The sequence below is a fragment of the Elgaria multicarinata genome, chromosome 19 (genome assembly GCF_023053635.1).
Source record: "Elgaria multicarinata webbii isolate HBS135686 ecotype San Diego chromosome 19, rElgMul1.1.pri, whole genome shotgun sequence".
Taxonomy (NCBI): domain Eukaryota; kingdom Metazoa; phylum Chordata; class Lepidosauria; order Squamata; family Anguidae; genus Elgaria; species Elgaria multicarinata.
Genome location: NC_086189.1, coordinates 16,942,417 through 16,963,484, shown reverse-complemented (window position 1 = coordinate 16,963,484; position 21,068 = coordinate 16,942,417). Strand labels below are relative to the sequence as shown.

At 48.5% G+C, this 21,068-nt stretch overlaps 2 protein-coding genes across 2 annotated transcripts in view; both read right to left on the bottom strand.

Moving 5' to 3' along the window:
• CFAP77 (cilia and flagella associated protein 77) overlaps positions 1–2,927 on the bottom strand; it is a 66,393-nt gene extending 63,466 nt beyond the window's left edge. The window contains exon 1 of the mRNA XM_063144984.1: positions 2,742–2,927. Coding sequence (XP_063001054.1) covers positions 2,742–2,927 — 186 coding nt within the window. The remainder of the gene's footprint in view (positions 1–2,741) is intronic.
• Positions 2,928–5,330: 2,403 nt separating this feature from the next.
• TTF1 (transcription termination factor 1) lies at positions 5,331–20,677 on the bottom strand. Its single transcript, XM_063144813.1, has 11 exons — positions 20,618–20,677; positions 15,429–18,157; positions 13,950–14,200; positions 12,628–12,813; positions 12,086–12,164; positions 10,940–11,070; positions 10,297–10,519; positions 9,516–9,605; positions 8,723–8,788; positions 7,929–8,014; positions 5,331–7,406 (listed from the first exon to the last, which is right to left on the bottom strand). The coding sequence occupies exons 2-11, from the start codon at positions 18,152–18,154 to the stop codon at positions 7,243–7,245; spliced, it is 4,002 nt and encodes a 1,333-aa protein (XP_063000883.1). The 5' UTR covers positions 18,155–18,157; positions 20,618–20,677; the 3' UTR covers positions 5,331–7,242.
• Positions 20,678–21,068: the final 391 nt, after the last annotated feature.

Below are 21,068 nucleotides of genomic sequence, written 5' to 3'. Positions count from 1 at the left end.
GAACTGAAATAAGCTAAAATAAGTTTTGAAAAAAGTGGAAAGATAAAAACCAATCCCACAACTTTTCCTTTTCTTGAGAAAAAAAATCCGATGTATTTTTAATCGGATGTCTCAAAGCAGGAGTGACAACTCCGTTTCAGCCCTATTTTGAAGGAGGCCTCGGACCCCCACATTCCAGTGATGGGCGGACCCAAAGGCATATGGGTGGAGCTAAAACACTGGCATATTTCAGATTAAAGCACTTCCTGTCAGTAACCAAGACATAGAAGACGCATTTCGTAGGGTGACCATATGAAAAGGAGGACAGGGCTCCTGTATCTTTAACAGTTGCCTAGAAAAGGGAATTTCAGCAGGGGTCATTTGTATACCTGCAGCACCAGGTGAAATCCCCTCTTCATTCCAACAGTTAAAGCTGCAGGAGCTATACTAGAGTGACCAGATTTAAAAGAGGGCAGGGCACCAGCAGCTTTAACTGTGGTGATGAAGAGGAAAATTCACCAGGTTCTCCATATATACAAATGGCACCTGCTGAAATTCCCTTTTCAATACAACTGTTAAAGATACGGGAGCCCTGTCCTCCTTTTTATATGGTCATACATTTCATACCCTACATTTCAACCTTTTGAGAATTGGGGCGGGGGGGGTGTAAACCAAACTCCCAAATGATCAGCGGTCAGGGGAATGGGGGTGTGGCCAGGAAAAGGAGGCGTGGCCATCCAGGGATGTCCCAAAGGCCAGACTGGAAGACTGGATTTGGTTCATGGGTCTGCAGTTGTCTCCCTCAGCCTCAAAGGCAGCACTCGGAGGAACTGCAGGTATGTTCGTTTACTTTGTAGGTTTTCTCAAACCACCTCGTAGAACTTCTCCATTTTACGGTCAAGCGACGTCAGCATCTTAGCGGGAACGTCGTTCTTTTTAAAACCCACCCTGAGCTACCTGCTGATGGATGACTTTGGGACTTCTATATCGTATAAATTTTGTGAACCGCCCAGAGAGCTTCGGCTATTGGGCGGTATAAAAAGTGTAATAAATAAATAAATAAATAAATAAATAAATAAATAAATATAATGCAGCGAAGGAAGGAAAGTGAAGAGAGATTGCCCTCTATGGGAGGAAGAGGGAAGGAAGGACTGCAAAAGAGTCCTCACGTGGTTGGATCAGAAGGCAGCAGGAACTCCAGTAAAATGTTTGGGGGTGCAGACCAGGGGCAAAGTGCAAGTTTTATCCCTAACCTGTTTGATATGCTCCCGTCTGACAGCCCCTGCAGGGGTTTTTGATGGGTGTTAGCTTCCAAGGAAGCCGACTCAGGGATTGCAGCATGGTTGCAATTTCCATATTATGATTCAGACGTCATTTGCACGTGAAAAGGGCAGCTTGGCAATTATGTCCAATGGTAGTGCCGGCTCCAGGTTTTTACGGCCCTTGGGCAAGCTGCCCACAATGGGTCTCCTCCCTCAGTAGATCTATAGTCTCGCCGCCATGATCACCATCTACTCTCGCTCTTCGTCATCACTGCTGCCACTTGCTTGACCGACAGTGAGAAAGCCGGGGAGCAAGGAGGCCGTGGCGTCTCCTGCTCCTCCTTTTCACCACCACTGTTGTCTGGGCCAGAGCGAGAGGCAAGCAAGCAAGCAGGTTGCCATGGTGAAAAGAAGGAGCAAGTCCAGTAAGCTTTTCTCCGTGAGTCCCTACTGCCTACTTTTGACACACACCCCTGGCATTCTTGGGCAGCTGCAGAGAGAGAATGCAGCAGGAGTGATGAACCCTCCCTGCTCTGGCAAGTGGACAAGGTGATAACGAGGCTTTCAAGTTTTGCTGTGGTTTGCGACGGATGAGCACGAGGAGACAAATAATCAAGAAGCGGCCAGCTAATTCTTTCCTTTCCTTGGATGGAGTTCCTACTTCGCATCAGCAGCTTCAATGGCAGCCCCCCCCCCAATCCCCTTTGCGAGACACTTCCCATTTCAATTCACAGCCAATAGGTCGAAGATCTTTGGCTATAGCTCTCTGTGTTGTACAAGTTCAGCCTGGGCAGCCGGAAGGAAGCCTCACTGAGCCCAATGGAACTTACCCCCCCGTACACGGGATTGCGAGATTGCATTCGTGATTTGTTTGTTCTGTTTCCCGATGTCTCTCTTTTAAGATGGAGGTTTTTTTTTAAACTCGGAGTGTCAGTATGAATAATAGAAAAGCAAAAGCTGACGATATCCCCGTGCCAGGGCTAGGGACCTTGCACATGTGTGGACCCTGGACAGATGCCCAAATGTCGGCGCTGGTTTTCCGCCACGTTCCCTTGGGATCCAGCGTCTGGGAGCATAAAGGTCAATTACAGGATCCTGTACTGCCCTCCAGTGTTCCATCTAGGCACCTGCAGGCAGGGTCCATCTGGTCTGTCAACACTGGTGAACAAGAAAACACCCCATCTCCGGAGCAAGGGTAGTTCTGCACTTTAGGCAGGGGTTATAGCCCCACGCCATCACAGCTACGCGAGTCCGGTTTGCTTTTGCTGATCCCAAACCCACAGACTGGGGGAAGAAACACCGTTTCGTTGCAGGAAAGGAAAATTGAGAGGAATAAATGAAAAAAGAAAAGGACCATCTGCAAATGTGTCCGGGCCGGACGCCCCTGCGGCTCTCTGAGTGGGCTCTGGGCCAGCCAGGTGTTGGCCCCAAAGTCCAGGTGTCACGGCGACGCGATCCCCCCCCCAGTTCTCCCCACTCCGCCCCCGCCGGGCCGCTCACCTTAGCGATGAGGTGGTTCTGCAGCATGCTCTCCCGGGCCACACCTAGCCGCTCATTTTCGCAGCCCGGGTGCAGCTCGGCCAGCGTCATCGGTCGCCGGGGCGGGGGGCAGATCTGGCTGGCGCTGCGGCGCCGGGGCAGGTGCTCCTTGACGCAGGGCTTCTTGGCGGTGGCAGGGGGGTCCATGGCGGCCCACGGAGGGATCCTTTGCTCCAAAGTCCTTAGGCCTGTGCCACTCAGAAGGAGGCACCAGGATGAGGAGGCCTGGCAGAAGCCTCCAGAAAAAGAATCGTCCAAGCCCGGCACCCGGGAGCCCGTCTGGGCCCACCCGCTACGATGTACCGAGAGCCCTTTTTTCTCTCTCTGGCAAGGAAGCCTCCCTCTCCGGGGAATGGTGAGGCTGGTTCCTATGGCGACGCAGAACGCTAACAGTGTTCATAAAGCCACCAGCAACAGCAGTACATGGCGCGGGAGCAGCACCACGGCCAGCACCAGGGGTTGCCAACCAACCAGCCAACCAACCAACCGTGCGCGTAAACAAAAAGAAGAGCGTCTGGATTGTTGGACTGCTTGCTTTCAGGGCTCTGTGGAGAACAAGGCTGGGATGCCTAGCTCCACACAGGTCCCCCCGCCCTCCCCGTGTTTAATAATCATAATCATGGACTGGATCCAGATTTAGGAGACTCGTCAACTTGACAGTCTATGAGCATTCAAGAAAGCTATCAAGTGATCTCTTCCGGTAGGCCTATCCAGTAGGATTTTAGGATGTTTAGCAATGTATATTATGTTTTAATTCAGTTTTATGTATTTTATATTTACTGTTGTTCCCCGCCTTGATCAAAATGGGGAGGCGGGTAAGAAATAAATTTATTATTATTAGGCTGAAATCCAACTTAATTCCTGACACATTTCAGCAGGTAGAAATCTACATAGATTTTACTTTTGGTCATGCTTAGAGTCGCCCCATTGAAAGGATCTGGACTTTAGGCATGACTAACTTAAGTCCTATTCATTTCATTGGGTCTTCTCTGTTTAGGACCTGTGCTGGAGTTTACTCGTAGTCATGATTAGAGTAGACCCATTGAAAGGAACAGGACTTTAAGCATGACTAATTTTAGTCCCATTCATTTCAATGGGTCTTCTGCATTTAGAACCTGTGTTGGATTTTACCCTTAGTCACGCTTAGAGTAGACCTACTGAAATCAATGCAATGTAGTTTGGTCACAATTAACATGCCCCATTAATTTCAGTGCTCTACTCTAAGCTCGACCGGGTCTGGAGGCAACCCAATACACTAGCAATTAATGATACTAATTTCTGCTGTTCCTGCAGTCTAGAACTTTATTGTGCAAGTGGCCTAAAAATATTTAAAATGAGTAATAAAATAAATGTGATATCACAACCTCTCTGCTTCTCTTACGTGATGAGACATTCCAGGGGTTTTTCTTTGGATGAGATGCCTCTGGAAATTTGTGGCTTCTTTTTGTAATACGATGCATGAACGCTTGTAGAAATCAGTGTGGGACCTTCCTCGGCGCAATGTTTCACAGCCCTTATGACGGCTAAAAAACTTATACTATCACATTGGAAGTGTGGCGTAGCAGCTAAAGTGTCGGACTGGGAGTCGGGAGATCCGGGTTCTAGTCCCCTCGGCCATGGAAACCCACTGGGTGACTTTAGGCCAGTCGCAGACTCTAAGCCCAGCCTACCTCGCAGGGTTGTTGTTATGAGGATAACATGGAGAGGAGGATTACGTAAGCCGCCTTGAGTTCGTTGCAGGAAAAAAGGCGGGATATAAATGCAACAAATAAATAAACAACTTAGGACCAGGATACCTGAGAGAGCGCCTTCTCCCTTACCAACCTGCCCGGTCACTGAGGTCATCCGAGGGCCTGCTCCTGGTGGTTCCACATAGATCCATCCTCCGATTGGAATCCACCAGGGGAAGAGCCTTCAGCGTGGTGGCCCCCCTCCTGTGGAATTCCCTGCCTCTGGAGGTCAGGCAGGCTCCAACCTTGTACTCCTTTCGGCGCCTCCTGAAAACATCCTTATTCCATGAAGCCTTTCTTTAACATGCAGCCTTGGATTACTGTTATTGCTTCTTTTAAATTTTGTTTTAACTGTTTTTATTCTCTTTTTATTTTCATTTTACCTTGTACACCGCTCCGAAATTTTTCAATGGGGAGCGGTATATAAATATTCTAAATAAATAAATAATAAATAAATAAATTCTCACCTCCCATAAAGCAATGGACTGAGGACTTAACGTTACCAACATTCGAACGGGTGTTATATAGAGGATAAATACATGGATACTTGGTCTGCTTTTCTTGAAACTGATGCTTAACTCTCCCCCACCCCGATTTTTTTTATGAATCGTATATCTGGTGAGTATTTCTTAAGACACTCCCTGCCCACAGGCTTACAATCTAAAAAGAACATGATACGAAAGGAAAGGGGGCTGGGAGGGAGGAGGAAAAAAAAAAGAGAGAGAGCAAATTTAGGCACTAGATTCTTAGTTGAGTCTGTACTGCTGAAGAAAGGAAGCCACACACACACACAAAGGGAAAGATTCAATGAAATAAAGGGTGCCGTTTCTGGAGAAAGCATTTATTAGAAGTAACGTACAAATATTACTCTGCGTAAATTCTTAAAATACTTTAAAATATATTTCCATTTCCAGTAGAAAAACGTCTTCAAAAATAGTAAAAAAATAAAATTTACATGACATGCATTCAGTGCTTGGAACGGAGTAACTAGGACCAGATGGGGCTGGATTCAGAGTTGGTCAAGCACAGAAGAGGCCAACTCTTCTCCAACGTGAAACGTTTGGGGATTTCAAACCTCCCACACCCATCTGCTCCAAGCAGCATTCAGGAACGCTGGGAGTTGTGACCTAAACATCTGAAGAACACCAGGTTGGGCAATGCTGGATCGGACCCGCTCAGATCAATGGGAGTTAAGCCAGTCATGACTCATTGGATAGTATCCAACGTTAGTCTGATGTACAGTAGAGCCATTGAAATGAATGGGACTAACTTCCAACGGGTCTCCTCTACATCGGACTAACCTTGGATACTGCCCATTGATTCCAGTGGGTCTGCTCTAAGCATGGATCCAACCCGCGGACCGGGCAGCCGTGGTGTCCAAAGGCAACCAGCGGAAAGGGGGGCTTCTTTATTCGCTGGGGAAATTGTCATGATTTGGTTCGTCTTTGTAGGTGGACCATTAGAAGGGCTACCACCTCTTCTGCTTTCCAAATCAAGTGATCTCCAGAAGAACCAATGCAGGTCTAAAACAGCCTTGGGCCTTTTCAGCTTAGCAACTGCGTGAGCCAGCATAAGCCGCTTCACTCAAGGATCCATTGACTCCATTCGCTCGAGGTAGTCCAAGGAGGGACATCCGGGCCTTCTTCACAGCGCACGATAGCTTCAGGGGCTCATTCAACTGTGGCAGACGCTTACGCAAAGGGCTGGTGCAACCCATTCACGCATGCATGCTGTCTCGTTCCCGGAGGAGAAAGTTCACACGTAACGACAAGCCATCGTGGGATAATTCCCAAATGGGGTTTGGCGTTGCGGCTGCCATTTCTAAAATGCGAGCTGTGGTGTAGCGGGGGGAGGAGGGGGACACGGGTTCCGGGTGGTGTGCTAAGCACCCCAACAACCCACGCTGGCCGGGTTCCCACGTAACAACAAACCGCGGTGCACCCCCGCTTCAGCGTGCATTTTAAAAATGACAGTCAGCACGGTACAGGCAATCCCTGTACAGAAATCAACCCGTGATGCTTTGTCGTTACGTGCGAACCAGGTCTCTCTCTTGACTGGGAAAGCCCTCCAGCTGTTCTGGACTACAGCACATAAAATCCCTGTGCGCTGGCCATGCCAAAAGCTGGTCCGAAAGTGACTCTTCTTTTTTAATACCTGAGGGGCAATGGAGGCTGTCACCCATGCCTGCTCCAGGCAGAGTAGGTTTAGGGAGAGCCCAGGCCAAGACTGGGCCATCCAGCTTAGCCCAGAACTGGGATAGAGAAAGTGCACGGCAGTCAACTCCAGAACCAATACTGGGTTATCTAAGCTGTCCATCTTTCCAACAATTCACAGTCCACTCTTAGACCACGGTCGGAGTTTTGGTGGACATCCATCCCTCTTGCCGCTGCTCCGCCACCAGAAAATCCTCTAAAGACAGTGACACCCGCCATCTTGGGATAGGCACAGGGCATGCCCATAGAAAGCTATCGCCAATGCCAGAAAGTACCAATCACTGCCATCTTTGCCAAAAGATTCTTCAGCAGTGGAGAGCAAGCTGTAGTGGCGTCTACGCGCCCCCTCTTTTTTTTTTTTTACAAGTCCATTTGAAGAAGCAACAATCAAACATTAAATACAACCCCCCAAAAAATATAGAGCTCTTTTTCTTTCGAATATGAAAGGTGTTGCCTTTCTTGCCAATACTGATATTAGCGGGATGAACTCACGGAGTTCTAACGCATTCCAGTGACCAATTAATCCTCGTCCTCTTCAGAGGTCAAGTCCTGAAAGATGTCGCTGAATCGGAAGGCCTGTTTCTGCTTTGGCTCTTCTGCAGCTGGGGTCTCTTTGGCTGTCCTTTTCCCGAATGTCGACTTTAACTTTGGCAGCGTCTCTTTGTAAAGGTAATCAATAATATCTGGAAAATGAAGGGTGTGGGGGAGATCTCGAGTGAGTTTGGGGGTCGGAGGGCAGGGAGGAAATTAATTTGGAAGGTGAACCAGGTTTTTTTTTTAATTCTCGTCTTTCCGCGTTACTCGAACTCGATGCCCGAATGTGCTTGACTGCACTAGGCTGCAAGGCACAGAACTAAGGAGAAGGTGGAAGAAGGCCACTCCACCATTGGGGCGGGGGCTGCCCATTCACAAAACATGATTTCCCAGAAGGCAAACAGACTACAGGAAAAGAGTCCTGCCCAGGAACCAAGGTCCACAGCAGAGGTGGATTCTGAACTCCAAGACAGAACTAGTCTTTGAAACCCCAGTAAAGATGATGTTGCAGGACAGGACGGCTTTACAGCCTGTCAGCACCCCTCTAGGTTAAAATGTTAAGAAATCGTAATAAAATTAAAGTAAGGAGAGGAAACACGCCCAGCGGAAGCCAAGAGAGGTGTCCGTGGAGTAGATCACCGAACGAGAGAAAAACAAATGCATTCACTCACCCGGGAAGTCTTTTTTCCTCCAAGAGGGGACGTACTGATTCTTGAGTTTGTAAAATCTGCTTTGGACATAGGTTGGAGTGACATTTCTGGTGGGTCGGAGGGAGAGAGAGAAAGAGGAAAATCAGGGTGGGGAATCTTATGGCACAAGTATTCCTGATAAAAGAATGACCACGCAGAAGGAGCTCTTCACATGTCAAGTAGCAGCCTGGGGTGGGGGGCAGTCTTGACGCCCGGGGGTGGGTGGGCTGCATCGGGTGTCAGAAGTGAGCTCACGCGCACCACATCCATACAATAGGCAAGTTCCATTATTGGGCTATGGCCACCTCCACCATGCTCCCGCAATTCATAGCAGTGGCAGCAAAAAACTCAGACATGTGCAGCAGGAAACCCCCACATAACATTACAGTAGCTAAAATTAGCTCCTCTGGTCGTTTTAGCCAGTGCGGCATTCTGTGGGTTTGCCACTGAAAATTGGCAGGGAATCAGCATTTCCACCCCATGAATGGAGGGTGACAAAAATGGTGCCTGAACCTCTCGATATCTGCGCACCCCTGCATTTGGAAGATCGGTGTCACACCTATGCAGAGAAGCTAGCAAAACGGGACGGAGTCTTACGTCCGCCTTCCCACACACTGATCACAGCTGCTGTTCTTATCTTCGTTGTGCTTTTATATTGTATTTTATATTACAGTTTTATACTACTGTTTTGTTCTGAATTGTCTTAAATTTGTAAACCGCCCAGGGAGCATCAGCTATTGGGCGGTATAGAAATGCAATAAATAAATAAATTTTACCTTATGACGTCGGTGAAGTCTTCCCAATTGATTTCGTTCTCGTCCTCAATGTTTAGTTTGTGCAACCTGAAAACAGGGAAGAAATTCCAGGTCATCTGGTTCACACGCCAAAATTTCGGAGACGCTTAAAGGTGCCAATACCAAGGAGGAACTGCTAGTTTTTCATTTACAAATGTCGGGGGATACATCGCAAATAAAAATAAGCCATTGCTACTGCCTCCTGCCTTCGCTGTCGTTACTTGCTACTAAAATTTAAATTATAAGCTCTGAAGGCAGATATTGGCTACGCAGTGTGAAAACTCCGCTCAACGCTTGAGTTTTAGAGGGTATTTCCCACACGTTTTAACTCCACCGTTGTGTGATTGAGGACTCCCGTGAGTTGAGTAAAAGGCAATGTGATGTTTGATTGACAGTTCCTTCGCCCTTTCTCCTCCCCTGGTCCTCCTGATGGCATCCCATCAGCCATTGCTGCAAAGCCCCGAATCCTGGTGGCTCTCCTAGAGCGGCACTCGCTCCTGTCGCCAATTGCCAGGAAACTCGGTAGCCAGTGGGAAAAGTCAACGCAATGGGAAACTCCATGGAGCCCACCACACAACGACGGTTGTGTAGGAACTCTCCTCTGCACAGCGTGGATATTCAGCGTGGAGCGCTCTCCCTTGAAAGTGTGGCGTTTTCCCTTGAAAGAGCACATTTCTCAACAGCGGTGTCAAAACTCCACCGTGGAGTCCTTAAACCACCATTGAGAACCGTGTCACTGGAACTGAGCCATCTAAAGACACCCTGCGGCTCACACCTTTCAATGAGGTCGATCTTGAACTTCACATTTTCAGTACCATAACTCTTCGTCTGCCCCTTGGACATCCTCTTGGTTACAATTAAATCCCTTTAAAAGAGAGACAGAAAAGAGAATTCAGCGCTGGAATTCAATGGTTTATTAAGCTCCAGTTCACTCCTGTTTCCTTGATGCGCTACCGATACAAAGTCAGGGGCCACCCAGTTTTGGACCCATGGGCTCATTTGGGAAGTTGAGAAACTGTGACCATAAAATGCCTGACCAGTGGATTGCTGCTTTGGCATCTACCTGACACACCTATGGATTTTAGGCTGCATCTTATTCAGCAAAAACATTTGGACATTGCAACGTCTCTTTAATATCCGGCTAATCGCTGGCAGCGCGACACAACTAACTCTTTTATTAAACCTATGTTTCGGCAATAGCCAGTTGTTACTTTTTAGGGGGTGGAGGTTATTGCACAGATAAATTTTGAGCTGGAACAGTCTTTCATATTCACTGATGTACACACTCTTGTTAAATGCTTGGCAATCCCCCCACCCTAAAAGGTTTAACTGCCTCTCTTAAGACTTTGTTCCTGGAGGAAGAGCTTTAAGCTACAACAGGCTGGCATTTTTGGCCCCGCACCTCCATCTTTGGCCCCGCCCACCATTGGAATGCAGACCCTGAGAGGTTCTCAGGAATGGAATTTCAACACCCCATGGTGGGAGGTCACATAAAGCAATATTGTTTGGACGCCCACCCTCCACCACAAAAACAACAACACCCCAGCAGTCCTTACCACTTCTTTTTACATTGTTTCCAATTCCTGGTTCCCACTTCGGCCTCGACTTGAGTCCACGGGATGCCCCGGTAGAGGTTTTCACGTACCACCATGAGCACCTGCTCAGGATCCTCCTTGTCCAAAGCGGAGTCCAACCCTTTCGCTTTAGCCCTTAAGACAGCCTCGACGGCTCGGACCAGCTTCTTGTTCTCTTCCTGACTCCACGGGCCGAAATTGGGCTCTGGACACGTACGGGGAAAGAGCGGCGCAATTTTGAGCAGGGCTGCAAACGTGGTGCAATCCCGCAGGAGCACAGAAAGCCTGCAGAATGTGGCACGAGGCAGAGAGGTCGGCTTCCTGAGAACCTGCCCTTCCGAGAGCAGTGAATGACAAAAGCGACCAGTCCTCATGACTGACTACGTGCTTGCAAGGGTTCGCCCGCTGCCTGCCAGAGGTTTCGGCAATTCAGAACGCATCTTCCTCCACCCACAAACCCGGAATTATAGAAACAAAGAAGTATCGTGGTATAAACAATCAAAATAAAACGTGATGCAACTTGCACAATTTTGCGCAGAATTTTCGTATCTGTTTAGCTGGGGGTCCACAAAGCCCCAGTTTTGAGGAGAGGTTGGGAAAGGGGGAGAGCAAGAGGGTGACCTACGGCACTTGATATGAGAATATTTCCAGGCGACCGAGCGGCTGCTTCGAGTCATCAGCTGAGAAATCTTCTTCCAGTTGTTGCCGTGTATGGCTTGATACGCCATGAGTTTCTTCTTCTCTTCCTCGGAATATCTAGAAAGAGACGGCTGTCGTTATTCGGTGCACTGCATCTCTTTCCGGTTCCCCTAAATAAGGAAAACCTTTTGAGGTTGCGATCGGGACCGTCGATTTGGCAAACTTTTATCGTTGTCGTGTGTTCATGTAAGATCCAGTCTGGCTCGCACCTTTACGTTTCTGAGCCTAATTCAAGGTGCTGGATTTAACCTATAAAGCCTTACATGGCTCGGGACTGCAATACATGATGGGACGCCTCTCCTGAACATAACTGGACACTATGGTTAACACCTGGGGGACTTCTCCAAGCGCCTCCTCGGACGGAGGGTGGCAACAAGGGACAGGGCCTTCTCAGTGACGGCCCCCGACTATGGAATGAGCTCCCCACTGGTGCCAACACTGACATCTTTTCGCCGCTAGGAAAAGACCACCCTCTGCTCCCAGGCATTTAATGGTATACGATGAGGCATCTACGCCTGTTGTTTTACAACAGGTCTACTCGGGGAAACGACGTTGTTTAAATTGTATTTAGCTGTTTACGTTGTTTTAACCTTAAAATATTCAGACTGTTTTTATTATGTCGAGTTTTGTATTTTGATGAATTTTGGTAAACGGCCCAACCTGCTGCATTCGCGGGGTCTACGAGAGAAAGGGCGAAGAGGTTCTTTGATCCCAAAGCCCAATGTCCATTTCGGAGAAGCTCAGGAGCTGCATTCCTGTGGTGGGAGGGGCCAAAGGCAAAGGGGCGGGGCAAAAACACCAGCATCTATCAGCTTAAATCTCTTCCAGCTCCTCGCTGAGCGTTAGGAGAGACATTTCATTACAGAATGGGGGGAAAATGGACAAAAGCTGGGAATCCATCCAACAACTAGGAATTGTGCGAAGGGGCGGAGCCTGTGAGATAAGGCGTGGCCTTTGGGGGAACTCTGGAAGGCTGAATGGGAACCCAGATTTGACCCCTGGGCTAAAGCTACAGGGCACGGCTCAACCACGCAACGGTGGTGGAAAGAAAGGATCCGGCTGCCGTTCTTACCGTCCGTTGTAATTCTGCGGGTCAAACATTTTCCTTGCGCGGTAATATACGAGCCTCCAGGGCCGCGGAAGTCCTTCAGCTGTAGGAAAAAGAAACAAGGCGTGGGTCAAATCGGCAGCACAGGAGAACAGGAATTCCTGTGTACAGCTTACAAGGTTGCCAGCGCTGCAAAAAGTTTAACCTGGCCTTCAGAAATGCTGCCAAATATTGTGATTGTCTGAGACTTAATACGCTTCTGTTGACGACAAAATGTGGGTCTCCCCACCCCCAACCTATTTTCTATGCTTTTTTCTCTAGGAACAGGAGGGTTTTATTCATCTGTTCCAGTGGCACCACTAAGGAAATTTTTTAAAGTCTGGCGACTGGCAAAAATATATATGCTCCAACCCCTTCAATGTAGAATAGTCTAAATCCCTCCAGTTTACATCTATACCTATCAGAATAAAATAACCTTGAAGTGGAGGAATTACACTCCTGCGTGAACGCATGAGAAAGGAAAATCCTTTGGCAAGATCTCCCTGAAGTCGTTCATCAGTACTCACCAATCTTTACCCCAAATAAAAGATCGCATTTCAGCTTGCTGATGGCTCCTCTCTCCTCGGGAAATCTGTGAGTGAACAAGAGTTTCTCCGCACTATCTATCCCGCTTTCGTTCAAGAACTCTTCCACATTTCTCTTCAGCAAGTTGTTCTCTTTCTTGGAAAACCTACCAAATTTCACCGCAATCCCTAGGACAGAACCAGGTGGGAACAGGGGATTTAAAACGTGGAAATAAAGGCTTTTAGCAAAGGAACTGAAACGTTATCTAAAAAGGTCGGAATGCCTCTCCTAAACCTTTGCAACAGGGCCAGAAGAAATTTAAGGTAAAAGATGCTGGCATTTTTCAACATGAGTCTTTATATATAAAATCCACATCAAAACATTCAACGTACAATTTCACATTTCCCGAAAAACGTGATGAATTAGCTGATTAAAAACTTTCACTAAACGATCCTAAAAGTGATATTTAAAATTCTCTATGCCTCCGTTTTATCATCGGACGAAGGCATTCAAAAACTTGAGAGACACAACATGGTTAACACCTGGGGTCTGGAAACACAGCCCTATGAAGAGAGACTGAAAGAACTGGGCATGTTTAGCCTGGAGAAGAGAAGATTGAGGGGAGACATGAGAGCACTCTTCAAATACTTAAAAGGTTGTCACACAGAGGAGGGCCAGGATCTCTTCTCGATCCTCCCAGAGTGCAGGACACAGAGTCAGGGGCTCAAGTTAAAGGAATCCAGATTCCAGCTGGACATCAGGAAAAACTTCCTGACTGTTAGAGCAGTGCGACAATGGAATCCGTTACCTAGGGAAGTTGTGGGCTCTCCCACACTAGAGGCCTTCAAGAGGCAGCTGGACAACCATCTGTCAGGGATGCTTTAGGGTGGATTCCTGCACTGAGTAGGGGGTTGGACTCGATGGCCTTGTAGGCCCCTTCCAACTCCGCTATGCTATGATTCTATGATGTGTTTAAAAGCCAAAGCATTTCAAAGACAAATGTACCTATTTTCATTCAAACCTCTGCGTTGCCATAAATTGCATCCTTAAGAACACAGCACAATTTTGCCTTGCCCAGTTTTGCCTTTGGCTCCGCCCACTGCTGGAATGCAGCCCCCGAGAGCTTCTCAGGGATGGAATGTGGCCCGCGGGATGAAGGGGTTCCCCATCCCTGCCATAGAGACTCAAGGACACAATCCGACAGCTGGCTCTGTCTATACAGGCGCAGTATTGCGCCCTAAATGGTGAAATGGTTCTACTGCTCCATTTATTAAGCGCACCCCCTGCTGCAGCCCATTCTCAACAGGTTGAGCACCGTTTGCACCTTGTTTCTTAAATTCTTTAAACCTGGCTAGATCGCGGTAAGCCAGTTTCTGGATTGATTCTTCGGTGAGGCTCCTCACGTGGGGAATGAATTCCTCCAGCTCCTTGGTAGCCGTCCCCAGATCTGAGTAAGCAGAGCCGTAAGACTCTGGAAGGTCATCGTCCATTAGGGAACACGTTTCCCAAGCGGGCTGCCCAGTGGAAGACGAGTCTTGCACATCTGTCTGGACGGGCAACCGGGACTTCCGTAACCTGCGGGGAGAGGGATGTGCAACGTGCTTTAAATAAATATTCACTTCTGTCGGTCTGCAAAAGAGGAGAGTTGTAGCAAGAGCGAGGCAGGGAGGGAGAGACAGAGGCAGTAGGTAAGGAGGGATGGAGGCAAGCAGGCAGGGAGGGAGGCAGACAGAGAGGGAGGCAAGGAAGGAAGGTGACAAGGAGGAAGGCAGGGAAGGAAGGTGACAGGGAGGCAAGGAGGCAAGCAGGCAGACAGACATAGAGGGAGGCAGAGAAGGAAGTTGACAGGGAGGCAAGCAGACATAGAGGGAGGCAGGGAAGGAAGGTGACAGGAAGGCAAGGAGGGAGGCAAGGAGGCAGGCAGACATAGAGGGAGGCAGGGAAGGAAGGTGACAGGAAGGCAAGGAGGGAGGCAAGGAGGCAGGCAGACATAGAGGGAGGCAGGCAGGCAGGTATAGAAGCAGGGAAGGAAGGTGACAGGGAGGCAAGGAGGGAGGCAGGCAGGGAAGGAAGGTGACAGGGAGGAAAGGAGGCAGGGAGGGAGGCAAGGAGGCAGCAGACAGAGGGAGGCAGCAGACAGAGGAAGGCAGGCAGGCAGAGAGGGAGGCAGGGAAGGAAGGTGACAGGGAAGGAAGGTGACAGGGAGAGGGAGGCAGGGAAGGAAGAAGACAGGGAGGCAGGCAAGGAGAGTGGTGAAGATTCCCTCAAGCCCCCGCTGGCCTGGACTGTCCCTCCTTTCCCCCACAGGGCTTTCTACCATGAATCGCCCTCAGGCCCAGGATAGGCATGGTTGGGTCCAGGATCTGCCTCCCGCAACAGGGAAGGATTCTGCCCACGGAAAGTCCCTCCGTGCAATTTGGGGTGGGTGGGTTCACTCTTCCCCGTCACAGCTCACCCCATTCAGCAGGGTCTCCTGAGTAGCATTTTCAGGGGGCTGGAGGGGCTGCCGTGGGAAGGAGGGTGCGGGAAAGCCCATTTCCGTCAGCGCAGTTGATCCTGAGTCAATCTGGATCCAATGGCTTCAGCTCAAACTTTCCTGGAAAGTCTGAAAACATCCCCCCAATTTGGCGCCAGTGAGTTTCCGGGCACAACTCAAACGAAATACATAATAGTAATAATAACCACTCGGCCTTTGCAACGTCCACAACATGTTGGAAACACCTGCTAAGTAGCTTCAAACAGAAAAGTGTTGCGTTTTTTTCCTGACACCTGCCAATGCCAATTTGCAGGGTGAAAAACTTACCTATGACTGCCCTTTGAGGTGGCCAGTTTAGTTCCCTGCCCAGATTTTAAGTCCGAGCCGGCACTATCCGAATCGTCGGCCCTGTGGGATTTTTTACGCTTCCGCCGCTTCTTTCCCGCATCGGGGCGGCTCAAGTCTGCATCCGCAACCCGTTTTCCCTTCGCCTGGGAGAGATCTGAACGCCGGGTTTTCCGGGAGGGGGTGAGGGATGCAACGGCATCCATCTCCTTGTCCGCTATTTCACTGAGGTCCGTCTGATCTCGCTCGCTGGGGTGCGCGGAGTCAATTCTGTCATCAGTATCGCTGATCGAGGCTTGCTCTGCTACGGATACAGAGCCACGCTTCTTTTTCTTCTTTAAGGGCGTTCTCTCAGAAACATGAGCAAGTCTAGATCCCTGCCCAGATTGTAAACCCGAGCTTACAGTTTCATCTACTGCAACCCCACTGCGGGCAGCATCCGAATCGTCGCTTCGGTGCGATTTGTTACGCTTCCGCGGCTTCTTTCCTGCGTGGGGGTGGCTCAAGTCAGCGTTTGTCACTCGGTTTTCCTTCTCCTGGGAAAGATCTGAATGCTGTTTTTTCCGGGAGGGAGCGTGGGACGCAAAATGACCCATCTCTGTGTCCACTGTTTCGCTGGCCTCTATCTGATCTCGCTCGCCTGGGGTTGCAGAGTCAATTTGGTCATTAGTATCCCTGATCGAGGCTCCCTCTGCTAAGCAAGCAGAGATGTGCTTCTTTTTCTTCTTTAAGGGCGTTCGTTCAGAAACATGAGTAAGTTTAGAACCCTGGCCAGATTTTAAGTCTGAGCTTACAGTTTCTTCTACTGCAAGCCCGTCGCCTGCAGCATCCAAATCGTCCGTCCTGTGGGATTTTTTACGCTTCTGCCGCTTCTTCCCTGCATCTGGGCAGCTCAAGTCAGCATCTGCCCGCTTTTCCTTCACCTGGGAAAGACCTGAGTGCTGTGTTTTCCGGGAGGGGGTGAGGGATGCAACGGCATCCATCTCCTTGTCTGCTGTTTTGCTGAGGTCCGTCTGATCTCTCTCGCTGGGGTGTGCGGAGTCAATTCTGTCATTAGTATCGCTGATCAAGGCTTGCTCTGATACAGATACAGAGCCACGCTTCTTTTTCTTCTTTAAGGGCGTTCTCTCAGAAACATGAGCAAGTCTAGATTCCTGCCCAGATTGTAAACCTGAGCTTACAGTTTCTTCTACTGCAATCCCATTGCAGGCAACATCCGAATCGTCGGTCCTGTGCGATTTTTTACGCTTCCACGGCTTCTTTCCTGCATGGGGGTGGCTCAAGTCAGCATCTGTCACTTGGTCTTCCTTCTCCTGAGCAAGACCTGAATGCTGTTTTTTCCGGGAAGGAGCGTGGGACGCAAAATGACCCATCTCTGTGTCCCCTGTTTCGCTGGCCTCCATCTGATCTCGTTCGCCTGGGGTTGCAGAGTCAATTTGGTCATTAGTAGCCCTGATCGAGGCTCCCTCTGCTAAGCAAGAAGAGACATGCTTCTTTTTCTTCTTTAAGGGCGTTCGTTCAGAAACATGAGCAAGTTCAGATTTTAAGTCAAAGGCACTATCTGAATCGTCGGTCCTGTGCGATTTTTTATGCTTCTTTCCTGCATCGGGGCGGCCCAAGTCAGCATTTCCCTTCTCCGGGGAAAGACCCGAATGCTGTGTTTTCCGGACGGGGGTACGGGATGCAAAGATATCCACCTCCGTTTCCCCTGTTTCGCTGACATCCGTCTGATCTTGCTCGCTTGGGAACACTGAGTCAGCCCTGTCGTCAGTATCCCTGTCTGAGGCTCGCTCTGCTAATAATGCAGAGGCACGCTTCTTTTTCTTTTTAAAGGATGTTCCTTCGTAAACATGAGAGAGTTTAGATTCCTGCCCAGAATTTAAGCCCAAACTTACAGTTTCTTCTACTGCAAGCCCATCGCCGGCAGCATCTGAAGCGTCAGTCCTGTGCAATTTTTTATGTTTCTGCCGTTTCTTTCCTGCCTTGGGCTGGCTCAAGTCAGCATTTGCCTGCGTTTCCTTCTCCGGGGAAAGACCTGAACGCTGCGTTTTCCTGGAGTGGGTAGGGGACGCAAAGATATCCACCTCCGTGTCCACCGTTTTGCTAAGTTCCATCTGTTCTCGCTTGCTTGGGGTTGTGGAGTCTGTTCTGTCATTAGTATCCCAGACTGAAGCCTGCCTGGCCTCAGCTTGCCCTGCTAAGGATGAAGAGGCATGCTTCTGTTTCTTCTTTAAGGGCGTGCTTTCGTAAACGCGTGCCACATTTTCAAAGTGTTCCTCTGGTGGATTGCTGACCACTTCTGGAGTCTCAGGTACACAGAATACATCACCAGCATCTGGCTCCTTGGGCGTACGTGTCTGCTTTCTCTTCTTATTGCGTGTGGGGGTACCAGCGTCACTGTTCAACTCACTCTCTGCCACAACTGAAAATCTATCTGACTGGGAGTCAAGTCTCTCTCTGCTGGCTTTTTTCTCTTTCTTCTTCTTCTTGGATTTCTTTCCATGAGCCTCACCGTCTCCCACATCCTGATATTCAACAGGCTCAGAAAAAGAAGAGGAACGCTCAAAAGGTGAAGAAAAGGGAGGGGTCACACATTCATCCGTTTTCTCTCCGTCACGTTCCTTTAAATTCTTCTTCTTTTTCTTCTTCTTCTTCGAGCCGGAGAGCTGAAAGTCGTTGGCACACAATGTGTCTGCCCTGTTGGTCATTTCCTTCAAAACAAGAGGAGAAGGTGGCACTTAAACCTCACACATTGGCAAATGTACCATCAAAAATGCTTTGCTGTTAATAGCGGTTTGCGAGCATTTTAAGAAAGACACTGGAGCGGAAGAGGAAGAAGCAGACAGTCAGGAGAATGGCCATCACCGGCATTTCTACCTGGCGTTGCTTCATGAAGCCAGGATTGGGGGCCCTGTCCCTCACAGAGGCACCCATGTTCCCCAGCAAATCTGAACTAACATCTTCTTAAACAGCAAAGAATTCGAACGTGGAAGAGTCCTTATAAATGCTCAATGTGCGAAAAACGCCTCGCTTGGATAGCAAAGCTTATAATATCAATGTCCATAACACAGAGAGAGCATTAAATGCACTCATTCTAGGGCACTATTTGATGATGAAGCCGGTCTTAATGAATATGAGAATGCACAGAGTATGGAAACACTCTGGGTTTGTTTTGGAATGTGGTAAAATTTTCAGTCACTCCACACACCTTACGTTGAAAGATCCACATGTTTTGCCATTTGATTCTCACATTCTTAGAAAGTTATCAGCTACGGCCATTGTGAAGGTGTGCTCCTGCATTTAAAAGGTAATTTCATGAGGGCCTTTTTAGTGGATGTGTTATCTCTGTAGAATTCAGGTTCTGTGCTTACCAGGCTGTATTAATTGAACGTTTTAGTGAATTTTTTTGTAAACCGCCCAGAGAGCTTCGGCTATGGGGCAGTATATAAATGTAATAAATAAAATGTAATAAATAAATGGGGAACACCTCTGATCCTTAAGATAGCATAGTACCATCACAACTAGTAGCCATTGAACACCTTCTTGACCAGGAATTTGTCTAACTCCCTTTTAAAGCCATCACTACATCGTCTGGTAATGAATTCCATAGTTTAACTCTGCACTGCGTGAAGAAGCCTTTCCTTTTATTTGTCCTGAATCTCCCACCAATCAGTTTCATGGGATGACTCCATTGGGCTCTAATGTTAACCCTTCTGGAGGGTGCCAGGTTGGGGAAGGCTGAATTATTCTACCTTTTTAGCATCTAGCATTCAAGTTTCTTCCTGGTCACAGATGTTAAATTTGCACTCCTATAAGCCAACCTACATGGGGCTTCAATACTTTCCTCTTTTACGGGGAATCAGCTCTAAAACCCCTCTCTCAGAATCAGCTCTGCAATTGCATCATACAATTACTAATATAAATCCGTTCCAAAGATTATGGAGATAATGTGCACGGACTAGTTTGAACTAGAAGAGAAGAAGAGCGACTTATCTAAGAGAGCGATTTCTATCCCACCTTTACACTAAGAAGCACTCAATTCAAATGCCCCCAAAGAGTACCAGACACATACAAAACCCTAAACAAACAACACATCAGTTAAACATTCTGAATGACGGAGCAGTGGTGAACCCTCAAAGCTATCTGCCCACTTTCTACTCCAAATAAATCCTATTATGATAGCATCCCCCATGAACACTCCTGGCTAGGGAATGCTGGGACTTTCTGTCTAAGCATGCATAGAATTGAACCTTAAAATATTGAGCTACAAACCCGTAAGCTGAAATGTCATTTCTGCCAAGGACTCCCAAAAGCCTCCCCTCCCCGCCATCTGCAATACTGAGCAGGTAATAATACTGACCACCTCACAACAACCTTGTAAGGTAGCCTTCCCCCCCCCCCCAACCTGGTGCCCTCTCGATGTTTGGGGCTGCAACACTCAATGTTCCTATCCCACTGCCCATGCTGCCTGGGGCTGATGGGAATTGAAGTCAGAGGCCATCAATGGGGGAGGAAGCAGCAGCCAGGCACCTCTCCATCCTGCCTGGGTCCAGCTCCAGCTGAGAGCCCCCTCCCTCCTGCTGTCAACTGTCACTGCTGAACTTTGTAACTAGTGCCTGAATTTGCTTTCCTTTCCCCCCTCCTCCTCCTCCTCCCACCCAATCCCCTTTCCTTTTGTGTCATGTTTTTTAGATTGTAAGCCTGTGGGCAGGGACTGTCAAGAAATACTTTTGTAAGCCGCCTTTTTTGGCTGAATGGCGGGATAAAAATCCTTAAATAAATAATACATCAATATAAATAACTAAGTCCAAAACATCTGGAGGGCAATAGGTTGAGGGGAAGGCTACCTTACAGGGCTGTTGGCAGCTGGGAATAATCCACCTCCAGCACTACCCAACCGCAAATTACATGAACCCCACAAACCCCAATTTATTTATAAAAAAGAAAGGGGGTGATTATAATAAATAACTGCTTGCCATCCGCTCAGAAAACACTTGTTCAAAATAAAATTCAAAAACCTTTAATAATAAGCACTCTACAAAGCCCAATTTATTCATTTTTAAAAGGAAAGGGATAATGAGCATCAACAATTAACTGCAATCCGCCCAGAAACTATGGGTTATTAGGCAGGCTCAAAATATAATCCATAAATACTACAGATCAACCAATACCTGATCAAGGAGCACCCCACAAATCCCAATAGCCCCCCAAAACCGCCCCGATCCACTCAGGAGCAGCCATAGCGCCCACCTCTCACATCCAGGCCAACCATGCGACTACCAAGCTTCCGCTTCCGCCTGCGTCATTTCCTGTTGTCAGGGGGGGGAAGCATAGAGAGGCAGGGGCTAGAGCGTCCCACGCACACTTCCGGCCCAACTTCCTGTTTGGGTTTTGGGCTTTGCTTTTAAAGCGAGCGGGGCGGAGTCTCCGTTTTGTGCTTTTGCTGTCCGTTGTTCGCTTGGGGCCAGACTCTCAGCCTGTCCTGCCTCGCAGGGTTGTTGTGAAGGTAACATTGGGAGGAGGAGGACCATGTGAGATGATAATAATAATAATAATATATTTATTTCTTACCAGAATAAATAAATCCGTTTCCCACCCTTTGCAAGGAACATGGTCCTCCTC